The sequence below is a fragment of the Staurois parvus genome, unplaced genomic scaffold (assembly GCF_062004578.1).
Source record: "Staurois parvus isolate SC_StPar_1 unplaced genomic scaffold, SC_StPar_1.0 ptg000011l, whole genome shotgun sequence".
NCBI classification, from domain to species: Eukaryota; Metazoa; Chordata; class Amphibia; order Anura; family Ranidae; genus Staurois; species Staurois parvus.
The window spans coordinates 3,925,012-3,938,322 of record NW_028317807.1 but is presented as its reverse complement, the minus strand read 5'-3'; the positions used below and the strand labels follow the sequence as shown (position 1 = coordinate 3,938,322).

General features: G+C 44.7%; 1 protein-coding gene across 1 annotated transcript in view; it reads right to left on the bottom strand.

The window, feature by feature from the left end:
• LOC149473719 (aldehyde oxidase 1-like) overlaps positions 1 to 13,311 on the bottom strand; it is a 148,591-nt gene that overhangs the window by 93,385 nt on the left and 41,895 nt on the right. Inside the window, exons 7-10 of the mRNA XM_089670217.1 lie at positions 12,851 to 12,898; positions 10,685 to 10,765; positions 1,844 to 1,985; positions 1,203 to 1,295 (exon numbers count right to left, since the gene is read on the bottom strand). Of these exons, the coding sequence (XP_089526343.1) occupies positions 1,203 to 1,295; positions 1,844 to 1,985; positions 10,685 to 10,765; positions 12,851 to 12,898 (364 nt within the window). The remainder of the gene's footprint in view (positions 1 to 1,202; positions 1,296 to 1,843; positions 1,986 to 10,684; positions 10,766 to 12,850; positions 12,899 to 13,311) is intronic.

Below are 13,311 nucleotides of genomic sequence, written 5' to 3'. Positions count from 1 at the left end.
CAGAATTGCCTGCATACTCTCTCTACATGAGGTCAGGCATTGTTGTGCACCAAGAGGAACCCAGGACCCACTGCACCAGTGTACGGTTTGACAATGGGTCCAAGAATTTCATCCAGTTACATAGTGGCAGTCAGGGTGCCATTGTCTAGCCTGTAGATGTCTGTGCGTCCCTCCATAGATATGCCTTTCCAGACCATCACTGACCATCCAACAAAATGGTCATGCTGAACGATGTTAAAGAAAGCATAACATTCTCCACGGCTTCTCCAGACCCTTTCACGTTTGTCACATGTGCTCAGGGTGAACCTGCTCTCATCTGTGAAAAGCACAGGGCACCAGTGGTGGACCTGCCAATTCTGGTGTTCAATGGCAAATGACAATCAAGCTCTATGGTGCTGGGCAGTGAGCACAGGGCCCACTAGAGGACATCAGGCCCGCAGGCCACCCTTATGAAGTCTGTTTCTGATTTGTTCAGACATTCACACCAGTGGCCTGCTGGAGACCTGTTCCTACTTGCACAAAGGAGCAGATACCGGTCCTGCTGATGGGTTAAGGACCTTCTACGGTCCTGTCCAGCTCTCCTAGAGCTGTCCAGCCTGTCTCCTGGAATCTCCTCCATGCTCTTGAGACTGTGCTGGGAGACACAGCAAACCTTCTGGCAATGGCACGTATTGATGTGCCATCCTGGAGGAGTTGGACTGCCTGTGCAACCTCTGCAGGGTCCAGGTATCGCCTCATGCTACCAGTAGTGACACTGACCCTAGCCAAATGCAAAACTAGTAAAAAAAAAAAATAAAAAAAAAGTCAGAAAAGAGGAGTAGGGAAAAAAAGAAAAGTCAGTGGCCTCCACCTGTACTACTATTCCTGTTTTGGGGGGTCATCTCATTGTTGCCCATCTAGTGCACCTGTTAATTTCATTAAAACCAAAAGCAGCTGAAACTGATTAACAACCCCCTCTGCTACTTAACTGACCAGATGAATATCCCAGGAGTTTAAATGACTTGATGCTATGCTCTGCTCAAAAAAATTAGTGGTACATTTTTTAATCAGTGTGTACTTATTACAGTGTGTATTTATTCTGACAGCATTAACCCAGAAATGTGTGGGCTACCTTTACTTTTCACGCTTGGTGATCAGGGTGCCAATATAGATTTCTAAAATTTAAGAAACAAACAAACCCCCGAATAAATCCACACAATTACCTTGGCTAGTTGTGGACACAGCATACAAATCACTGACTCTTACAGGCGAGATGATCACTGGGTATAAAACACCTTCAAACTTCATCTGAATCCCTAAAAAAAAAAAAAAAAAAAAAAAAAAATGGACGACAATTTTATGCCAAAAAGAACACTGAAAAAAAAAAAAGAAAGATCTGACACTTTTTTTTTAAATTTTATGCAAAAAGGTAATACACCTTAGTAAGCCATCATAAAATTATGAAATTGTGGCACAATAAACTTTTCAATATTGCTTACAGCTGACATTTTGCGAACAGTGAAGTATTTAGGACTCAACGTTACCCCCTTCCCAGACAACTTTATTTTGTGGTATTTTATTGAACCTTTTAGGATGATAAATACTGGCAAGAACAACTCTGACTTTCAAAATACAGTACAATTCTTTACTTTGGTAACGATTGTGAAAATCTTGTCGTACGAAAACCTGCCCAAACTAAGAACTAAAATTATGCTGTAGGCATTTATGTCAGAAGAAAAAGGAGACATTTGCTTTTCTCAGAATTGAAAGGTGCAGTACTATCTACACATTTAATAACTAGGCTTTTTTTTTTACCTAAGCCACATAAAAAATAAACAGGCGTACATATTATGCAATTTCTCACCTACAGTAGTGTTCCCAACTACAAGGGGAGCAGTGGGGAAATTCTTCTTCAGCTCCAGAAGTTCTTCAAATGTGGATGGAGAGTACCATGTGATTCTCTCGCCATGAAATGTGGTCATTTCCTTTGGGTTGCTCAGCCTTATCTGAATGAGATGAAAAAAAACAAAAACAAACAAACAAAAAAAAAAAAAAAAAAAAAACTACTTCAGAGATCTCTCTAATAATAATTATATCACATACATACATACACACACAATTTTTTCATGTATTTATCAAAACACATTCAAGATATATTTATATAATGCATATGGGCTGAAAGTGCACAGCTTCAGTTAGGGCTTAGCAAGGCATCAGAAAGAAGGGAACCCAGTCTTTGGAACCCATGGACATTACGAGACTTCAGGCAGTCATTGCCAGTAAAGGATTGTCAACAAAATATTAAAAATGAACATGTTATTTATGATTATATTCAATTGTCCAATTACTTTTGGTCCTTTGAAAAAAGTGTGTGTGTGGGGGGCTTCTTTTAAATGTTTAAATGCTGCAATTTCTAAACCCTTCCTCCAATTTGGAGTGTGCACTTTCAGCCCATATCCATTATAGAACTATAGCTTGAATATGTTTTGGTAAATACCTGAAAAGAATAAACTAAAAATTGTGCCAGTGTCCAAATAAATATGGCACAAAATTACACAGGGTCAACCCCCTGCCCCCCAACACACACACAAACCTGGGCACCATTTCTTTAAAATAAAAATCTACATCTTGGAGAATGAGTTTTTGGAACAATGTTAGATTTAAAACTGGCAAGGGACACTTTGGGCATTAAAAATGTCCATTCATAAGGAAGAACCAAATTGATAATCCAGCTCATTGAATTTAGAATCAGCATTAACTTTTGGAATTAACAAGGTTAAGAGTTTGTTTATTTTTAGGTTGTTGTGGGAGAACATACCTTTACGGAAAAAAAAAAAAAAAAAAAAAACACAAAACAAAAAAAGCAAAAAGGTTACACTTACGGTAATGCTTTTTCCAGGAGTCTTTCAGGACAGCACCTCGAGAGACCTCGGCTCCTCCCCACCTGAGGAAACACCCCCACCCAAAAACAAAAGGCCTGCCTCTCCCCTCACTACCTCAGTTCATGATCAAGCACCTCCAGTCACCTGGGGAGACACAACATAAGACACAATAAACCGTATCTCATGAACCCATGCACCAGAGGGTGGGTATCCGGTGCTGTCCTGAAAGACTTCTGGAAAAGGCGTTACCGTAAGTGTAACTTTGCTTTTTCCCCTCTCCGTCTTTCAGGACAGCACCTCGAGAGGATAAGCGAGCACTCACCCCTAGGGCGGGACCACTGCTTGTAGAACCTTGTGTCCGAAGGCTTGCTCCTGCACCGAGACCAGGTTGAGTCTGTAATGTTTGACAAAGATGCCATAACTGGACCAAGTCACAGCTCTACAGATCTGCCCCAGGGAAGCACCGGCCAGCTCAGCATGGGTGGCCGCCATGGCACGGGTAGAATATGCCATGATGCCCTCCGAGACCTCCAGGCCCTCAGCCAGATACGCCTGTCCAACTACTAGTCTTAGCCACCTAGCTAAAGTGCATCTGGACACCTTATGGCCCTTCCTGAAAAAGAAACGAAAACTAATCCGACTTCAGGAACTCTTTAGTTTTCGCTAAAAAAAAAATAAAAAAGGGAGAACACATCTTCTCAAGTCCAGCGTGTGAAATCTCTCTTACTGGTCACACCAAGGGTTAGAACAAAAAGAAGGCAAAATAATATCCTGACCTCTATGAAAACTCGAGGCCACCTTGGGTACAAAGGCCGGGTCAGTCCTAAATGTAACCCTATATGTAAATACCTGAAAGAAAAAAAAAAAAAAAGGGGCTCTAATTGACAGAGCTTCTAATTCACTCACTCTTCTTGCAGTTGTAATTGCTACAAGGAAGACCGTCTTGAGAGTTAGGGACCTTAGGGAGCTCGAATCCAGAGGTTCAAACGGGGATCCCATCAGCACATTAAGAACCGTTGTCAGATCCCATTTGGGAAAAGGTCTACCCTCTGCAGGTCTTAGTCTGGGCAAGGATCTAAAGAATCTTTCTACGAGTACCACCTTGGCTAATGGGGACTCCATAAAAACACTCTGAGCTGATACTTGGCTATAAATCTCCATGGAGGCCTGGGTACACCATCTATTAGCCTCCCTAGCGGTCTGATTATGTCAGTATTTCTGTGCTCAAAGCGGTACGTTTCTTTGCATGGAAATATGTATTTTTTTTATTGTAGGCCTATAATTTTTAGGAATAACTCACTGAAATCTGTCTGAACAAGAGTCTACAAAAGATCCCAGGTATGATAAAACTTGAAACGAAATCATAAAATTATAATTTAATAAATAATCATAAAAAATATAAGAATAAATTTAATTCAATATTATAGTCAAACCAAAAAACATTGAAATTTGAAATATAGCGCCAAGTTCGCACATCACTGAACAAAGTCATAAAATCGTTTTCAGTGTCTGAAGACGAATTTCCCCACGAATAATTATCACTCCATTCTGCAAGTGGTTCTAATTTATTATCGCTGTTTTCTAGCTGGTCTAAAACCGCTTTTGACCTAAAGGGACTCTTTTTGGACGACAGACATTTGTCAGTTTCCAGGCAGAAATAACAGTAAAAATGCAGGCGGGTACAGGACAAAGCACTAGGGACAAAACGTATGTGAAATGCTTTGATACAGTAATGTTTTACTATAATTTTAGTGTATTTAGTGAATGTCACTTTTTTACATTTGTAAATTTCCCGCCATTTCCGTCCCCGTATGTCCTGACATCGCAGGGAACGGAATCCAGAATACGGATGACGGCATCGGCCGGAGGACATTGCTGGGGACACTGCAAGAGGGACATCGCAGGTGTGCAGGACAAGGTAAGTGAAGAAGAGATCCCGGAGCAGCGCTGCAGGGTATTCCTGAGTGTAGCTCGGGGTTACCGCTTGTGGTGCTGAAACTTTACCCCAAGCTACACTCAGGAATCTCTCCAGGGAGGTTAAAAGCATTTCCAGACCTTCAGATAGATCGCCCGGGTCCCTTTTTTCCTACTATTCAGGAGTGTGGAAACTAACCTGAGAGCCCTTTGCTCAACAAGAGCTGTTCCTCAGAAGGCAAGCTAACAGGTTCCATCTGGCTGCCCTGGGACAAAAAGGACTGGGCCCGGAGATAGCAGGTCCTTCTGAAATGGCAATATCCAAGGCGGGCGTGTCGCTAGGGCCGCCAGCGTTGAAAACCACGCATGTCAGGGCCATTACGGAGTTATTAGGATCAGGGAGGTATGCTCGGATCTGAACTTCCTTAGCAAAGGGACTGAGGGAAAAGCATAACACGGGAAAATTACACTGATGCGCTAAAGCATCAACTGCCAACGCCACGTCCCACAGGTTTAGTGAGAAAAAAACAGAACCTTGGTGTTTGGCTTGACGCAAACAGGTCTATGGATGGAGACCCACTCCCTTGATGGCTTGGTAGACCTCCCCATTGAGCATCCATTACGATTCCCTCAGCCGCTTCTGGCTGAGAAAATCTGCTACCCAGTTTAAATTCCCCTTCAGGTGGATGGCAGATAAGGAGGCTAGATTGGTCTCCGCCCAGGAGAGAAACCTTGCGGTCAGGACCCATAAGGTCCTGCTTCGAGTCCCTCAAACCGTACGGACACCACGGACAAATTGTCTGAGAGGATCTGTACGTGTTTGCCCTTTATCAATTCCTGGAAGGAAAAAAAGAGCCCACAAAACTGCTCCGAGTTCTTTCCAGTTTGAGGACCCCTTCCTTTCCTCTGGTGACCAAGAGCCCTGCTCCACGAACTCCCCAGGTGTGCTCCCCAACCTTGGGCACTCGAGTCTGTTGTAATTTCCATGGCAACGGGGGAAGACCCAAAGCAACCCCTGGGTCAAATTGGCTGATTTCCTCCAGCATCAGAGGGTCCTCTTCACCCTGGGGGGTTTCAGTACTAAAGAGTCTAAGAATGCATGCCGACGATCCCAGATGCTCAAAATGAACAGCTGGAGGGGCCGTAGGTGAAACCCTGCCCATTGTACCGCCGGAATGGACGAGGTTAAAAGGCCCAGAATTTTATGGCTTCCCGTAAAGATACAGCCTGGCTTCCTAGCAACCGTCTGATTCCCCTGTCTAACGTCAGGATCTTTTCCGGAGTCAGAAAGGTCCTTTGGATGGGTGGAATGTAGTTTGTAGCCCAGGTATACCATCCTCTGGGCTGGGACCACACTGGATTTGGCCAGGTTTATAAGCCTGCCCAGATCTTCCAAATGCCTCCTCACCACTGCTATGTCCTGTGACAACTGTTCTTCTGAACTTGCAGACAACAGGAGGTCATCCAGGTAGGCCACTAGAGAGACCCCCTTCAGCGGAAGTGGCACTAGGGCCTCGGACATGATCTTCGTGAAGATTCTGGGAGGGGAGGAAAAGTCCAAAAAGGGCAAGGCCTGGAATTGTGGGCGACGTATCACCCCCCAGACCCTGAAGAACTGCTAATCTGAGAAATTTTTGACAGGTCTTCGCAATGGGAACATGCAAATAAGCATCCTTTAGGTCTATCGAAGCTAGAAAAAGAGTGGGGGGGGGAGAGATATGACCGTAAAGGTAGAGTCCATCCGGAATCTCTTGTACCTCAGCCGGAATCTCTGATGGCCTCGATCAAGGGCTTCAGTTTTAGAATCAGCCTATAAGATCCCGAGGAAGAAGACATGAGAGTAGAATCCCTTGCTGACCTCTGTGGCAGGGACTCTGACCATGACGTTCTGCTCCTCTAACTCCTGTAGAGAAGTGAGTAAGGCCACCGCCTTTTGTGCGCACCTTGGCAGGTTCATCACCAACAATCTCTGTGGTGGTGGTGGCTTTGAAAACTCCAGGTGGTACCCCCTCCTCACTATATCTAGGATGAAGGGACTGAAGATCTCTGCTTCCCACTGTGGGAAGAAGACCCCCAACCTTCCTCCCACTGGAGGAACAAAGTCATTGCGACTTCTGGGACTGCTCAGGAGGATGGGAAATCGCTCTTTTGCCCCTTCCTCTCTGCCCCCAAAGCTTTTTCTGTGTTTCTGCCCTAAGGGCCTGAATTTTTTGGGGGGACGAAACATTTTTGCCCCCTGCCCCTACAGCTTTAAGAGGAAATGCTTTTTTCCTGTCTGCTGTGCGATCAAGCACCGTCTCGAGACTTGGGCCAATAAAGAAATCCCCTGTGAATGGGATGCCACAAAGTTTGACCTTGGAGGCAAGGTCTCCCTGCCATGTTTTGAGTGAGGGGACTCTACGGGCCAAATTAGTAAGGGCCGCAGACCTAGCTGTCATTCTAACCGACTTTGCAGAAGCATCAGCTATGTAGCCCACTCCCTGCAGTAAAGTCTGAAAGGAGGCTAGAATCTTCTCTTTTGGGGATTTAGCCACGATATGTGCCTGCAGCTGCGTAGGCCAATACTCCATGTTCCTGGCCACTACTGTAGTGGCCAAGGCATGTTTTAAGTTAAACAGTGTGGAGTCCCAGGACTTCTTAAGGAGGGAATCTGCCCTCCTGTCCATAGTGTCTGACAGGAGGGGCCTCTAGGTTCATCTGAGGGGCCCTTCCCATCTGAATCCTCTGAATTCGAGTGCAGGGATGGGTCACCCTCTGTCGCCTCACACCCCTGGCCTCCTGTCCCTCTAATAGTAGAAGGGACCACGTCTATTGGGGGGAAAGGGGTGCGGTACATGACTGAGGCAAGGCTAAGTTCTCAACCAGAGACTTAAAGGAATCGAAGGTACTCATCAGCTCTCTAACCGACTTAACCAGGTCCCCCTGCGAAGGAATCTTCTCCCTCACCATCTTTCGATACAGGACCCACACAGCACCTTTTTCCAAGAGTCCTTGAGGGTCACTTTGCATGAAGGGCACTTCCTTCTAGACCCCTGTCGTGTCTTGGGCTTTTTGTGGGCCTTTACCTGTAGCATAAAGAGAAGAGGAGACCCAGGGGACCTATTACCTTGAGGAATGCCTTGACTGCCCCCTCTCTGCCCCACCCCCCTTTTTCCCCAGCAGGGAGTGGGAGATTATAAACCGGGGCTCTCCTTCCCCCCCCCCCTCCACCCTGCCACCTCTGACCACCAGAGGGCTGGGCCCACAGGTAGGGTAAAGGGCTCCTCTGAGCCGCCTACCTGTAGCTGGCTGGTGGTGGCCTCTCCTGGTCCCGGTGCCCCAGCTCTGGACATCTTCAGGAAGGTGGTCGTACGAGTACTGTGTCACTTGCGTCTGTAGGATGCAGCACTCACACCGCCGTAGGCGCTCCCCCTCATTTCCTAGGCCGCGGCCAGAAGCTGCATCCCGGGAGAAGTCCCTCCTCTTCCGCCGGAATTGACATCGTCCGTAATCCGGCCCGGCCCCAATGCCGGCACAGCATGGGACAGTGGGACTCCCCTGGTCCCTCTGGACACAGGAAACGAGGGCGCTCAGGCTCCCCAGGCCTCTCTTGGTGAGGGCTGGGACGAAACATGACAGGTAAGCAAAGCCCCCCACTGTCTCCTATGGAGGGGGTCTGCCTGTCACTGAAAGCTGTGGGGGGTAGACACCAGTCTCTCTGGCCCACATACCTCCACAGCCACTCTCCTCTCCCCTACCAGGCTCCCCCGGTCCTCTGACCGCACCTGGACTGGCCTCCACAGCATGTCTCCCCACCAGAGGAGAAACTGAGGTCGTGAGGGGAGAGGCAGGCCTTTTGTTTTGGGTGGAGGTGTTTCCTCAGGTGGGAAGGAGCTGAGGTCTCTCAAGGTGCTGTCCTGAAAGACTGAGAGGGGAAAAAAACCCCCCAAAAACAGACAAACATCTTTTTACCGGTTTATGTAACCTGACTACATTATAGTGAGAAGATTAAGTGTTTGCACCCAAATTAAATTTTAAAAGCTTTTGCTTCAGGGATGAGAGAGATTATATTTGGGTGTTTCAGAAACTGAGTTTAGGCCAAATCAGATAAAGTAAACAAGTGTGAACCTAAACCTCCAGCAAAAAGATCTCCAATTTATCATGGCATCACTAATAATGTTCTCATGAATTTGACAAAATTAGATGGGTGCCTGTGTTACCAGACTTCAAGGTGAACTCCAGCCAAACATAGAAATTTTGTACCTGGCTAATGGAGTCTAGTCATCCTGTTCAGTGCTCCTCTCTAGCATGCTAGCTAAAATTCCTGTGGCAGATTTACATCTTTTGGAAGGTTTCCAAATCCATGCCAGTCAACATACAGGGCAACAGATTTTATGGCAAGACATTTCTGAGTCAGTTGCAGCTTTGCAAACACATATTGGAGCCCATGAGTGAGGGTGAACAGCATAGAATCATGTGACAAGAATTGCAAACCAACCAAGTAACTTTAAACCTGCTTTATTTTGTTACACAAATTCAGATTTTTGTGCTTCCTAACTTCTACTCATTTACAGTATATGGATAGCATAAAAGGAGTTGACCGATTCGTCTGCTTTCCAACAGCCATTTTATTTCAAGTGGCAGGATTCAATCAAGCCAAATGCTGTGTTGTAATCCCTTCCTTATAGTGGTGACACAATCCACAGTGATTAGAATTTCTCCAACTGGCTAAATCATAAGGCTGTCATGATTTTACTCTGAACTTCCTTTAATTGCTTCCTGACCGCCCTATAGCAGAGCTACTGCTACAGGGCAGTAGGGCTGTGCAAAATCACACATACATACACGTGATTTTGCATTTCTGGGTAGGGGCCGCCCTACCTGTGCCGCCATTGGTGGCAGCACCTGTCAATCACCGGGTCCCAGCCGGAGATTCCCTGCAGGCACCCTAACAGGGGAGACGTCTGTATGTAAACAATACAGATCTCTCCCCTGACAGCACCAGCATGCTGCTTTGTATTGCTCGGCATAGCAGAGCAATACAAAGCAGCATGCTTACATAGTGAAACACACACAGGCTACATACTAAAACAGCACACAGTTAACCCTTCGATCACCCCAGATGTTAACTCCTTCCTGCCCATTTTCTTTAGTACAGCGAGTGCTTTTTATTAGCACTGATCACTGTATTTGTGTCACTGGCAGTTAGTTCCTCCCCCTCCAGTATCAGAATGCCTAATTCAGTCCCGTTACAAGCTGCCGAGTGCCGCCATTACTAGTATAGAAAAAAAAAAAAATTCCAATATATATATATATATACACACACACACACACACACACACACACACACACACACATATATATCTCCATATACATACACACTGCCGTAACTTATGTAAACCAATTAATTTAAACGTATTGAGATTTTTTTTTTTTTAGCAAAGATGTGTAGCAAAATACATTTTGGCCTAAATTTATGATGAAGTTAAATTTTTAAAATTTTTTTACTTGATAGGTCTTCTAGCAAAAAAAAAAAAGAAAAAAGGACAAATTTCATTTGGGTGCAGCGTTGCATGACAGTGCAATCGGGTTCAGTGTTGCATGACAGTGCAATTGTCAGTTAAAGTAATGCATCACCGTATCGCAAAAAATGGCCTGGGGGGGGGTAGATCCTCTGGAGGGCAAGTGGTTAACACAGAAGTAGATGAGCTGAGACTGTAAAAGCCACATTGGCTCTGCCATTGTGGAGGTCAATAAGATCTATTGGTCATAGTTTGCATTTATCTACTTAAGCGATTTTGCAATTGAAAGATGGTGCATGACAAAACAAAAACATGATAATCCTACCTGAACAACAAGAAAAACCCCCACACACAAATAAACCACGATAATCCATTGACATTACTTTTAGTTCAGATTTGTAAACTCACCTTCAGCTCAGGTGGAAATATAAGTTCTTGTGTTGGATCCAGCGGTAAGAATTCCTTTTCATCAAACATTTTAAGAGCGTTCTTAAAAATAAATAAAATTAAATAAAAAGGGTCAAATAAAATTTATTTTGGTGCCCCCCCATCCCCCTGTAGAACTTGAAAAAAGACAGACTGAGCACAAAGAGTTTGTTGTTTGATTAAAAAAAAAAAAAAAAAAAAAAAAAAAAAAAACACGGGCACCTCACATCTTTTTTTATTCCGTTAAGAAATTTCCCTCCCCCAACAAAACACACAAAACAAAAAAACAAAAAACACTACACATAACTCACAACAAAAATGCCATACAAGCAGCAATTGAATGCTGTTAAAGGGTTTGTAATTTTTGCTTGCACTCATGAGATCCAGATCCTTTTGAAAGCCTAACTCCACCTTTAACAGGTGTAGCACCCTCCTAGTTTAGGTAGGGGGAGCTAGATCCCACTGGTTAGTGAGATAGCCTGAGAGACTCTAGAGGCCAGCCCTTCCAGAATTTCCCCATGCTCTGACGCTTTCGGAGGGCCTTGGATGCAGTGGTGGAAGAGGAGTGTGGAGCAGGAAGATGTGAGGCTGGAGGAGGAAGGCTGCCAGGAGGCCTAGTGGGATGGGGCCTGCCTCCAAGCCTGGAGTCAGAGAGGAGGAAAACTTGGGACTCACTGGCCCCCTGAAATAGGACCACCTGTATGACAGGGAAGGAGCAGCTCAGCTGATAGTCCTTGTAGCAGCAGCCATCCCGCAAGAGATACAGGAGAGGATCTGAGTGGGTACACCTGCTCCCCCTGGGAAGATAGGGGAAGGAGAACTCTGGTAAAAATCCAGATTAGCCCCCTGCTAGTGACTGTGCACCTTATTTAAAGGAACAGGAGCCAGATCCCCTGCTCAGGAAAAGTCTCCAGATTGCTGGGTGAAGAGGAGTTCATCTAGGGTTTGGGATTGTACAACTGGGAGCTGCTGGCTAGCATTCCACTAGAGACTGTGTTGCTGAAGAATGAGAAGCTTTTGAATCATTCAGGAAATTGTACTCAGATTTCGGTTCCTTTTGGCATCTTATATACCCCTTTACCCTATCCAAGTTCTATCCTCTCAAACAAAACCAAAATGCTCAAGGACTGACTTTTGTCTCCAGATGAAAGAATGTGTGGAAGGTACTGAATGACTGGCTGTGCAGGACTATAGGGGGAGCCAAAATCTCTTGGCAGCTCCAAGGGTTTAGTACTACACAGGTTACAGCCGTATTTAGGTTGTAACATGTTGCCAAGGTCCCCCTGGGTTCCTCTCCACCAGGCTGAATCATTCAGACTTTGTTACTTTACTTGCATTGTGCTGTGTTGATATACATTTTACATGCGCTGACCTGCATTGCCTTAAAATGCATATATGATGCATTTTAACACAAGGCAATGCAGGTCAACAGCGCTGTGGTGTGCACCAGTGTCCTTGCGTTGACCTGCGCTTTACAACTGTGCTAAAATGCAGATCAATGCACTGGTGTGAATTAGCCCTGCAAGTCCATAAAGGGCTATGGGCAGAAAGTTGGAGGAAGAAAGTTTACAGAAGCTGGACATTGTACCCTCGATCCACTGATTGCAGGTGCAAGGATTTAGAGGCTGTGTAAAAAAAAGAAATTGCACATTTTTTCCTGAAAAAACAATGGTGTTGATTTAAGTTGACAAAAAACTAGAAGCAGATTGGTTTCTGTGCAGAGCTGCACCAAATTTTGTACTCTGCAGGTTTAATAAGCCAACTGCATTATGTATTTCTTAAAGTGAACTTAGCCTTTAACAACCATCTGACTTTCACTACTTGGTCAAAGGCACCAGTCGCAGCAAACCACCAGTCTACTTGACTGGATTTAAAATTAAAAAAAAAAAAAACACAAAAAACGGCAGCATGCTCTGTCAGCATATGTGCATTCAGTAGAGGTTAGTTGGCACTCCCTTTTCTATTCTACAAGCAGGAGATCACAGGAAGTGGTTAGCAAAAAAAAAAAAAAAAAAAAAAAGTACAATTCTTGCATATTTTTTTTTTATATAAAAACTATGCTAATTGCTGGATTTTTTTTCAATCTGCCTAGAATTCAGGTTTAAATAAACTAGCATCCTAATGCGTATCACAGTTACTATACAGTACCTCCTCAGGTATCATGTTATCCTCCGGCCTTTGGTTTAAACAGCAGTCCTAAAAGCACAAGAAAATAAAAAATAAATATTCTAAGTATATTAGACAACATGTAGATTTTTTTCAGGTACACCCTAAAGAGAAAATAAAAATATGGGGGAGGGGTGCATCGTTAAAGTTGCAAAAAAGTTTACTAAAGTTCAAAATGTTTTTCTCTGCACTGTGTGCATTTTAAATATCGGTTTAGGTTAAAGGAAGAGGGGATGTTGCATTGAAATTAAATGTGGAGTATGGCCAAAGCTTTTCTGGTCATGCTTCTCTTGTAGATCACAGGAGATCACTACTTTTGCACTCCTGTGACCCAGACCAGCCAACAGAGGGCTAAAGCCTGCTGTTGCCCGACATCACAGATGCAGTCAAGGCCCTGTAAAGATATCAACAATGTCAGTATCCACCTAGATGCCTGACTGGCA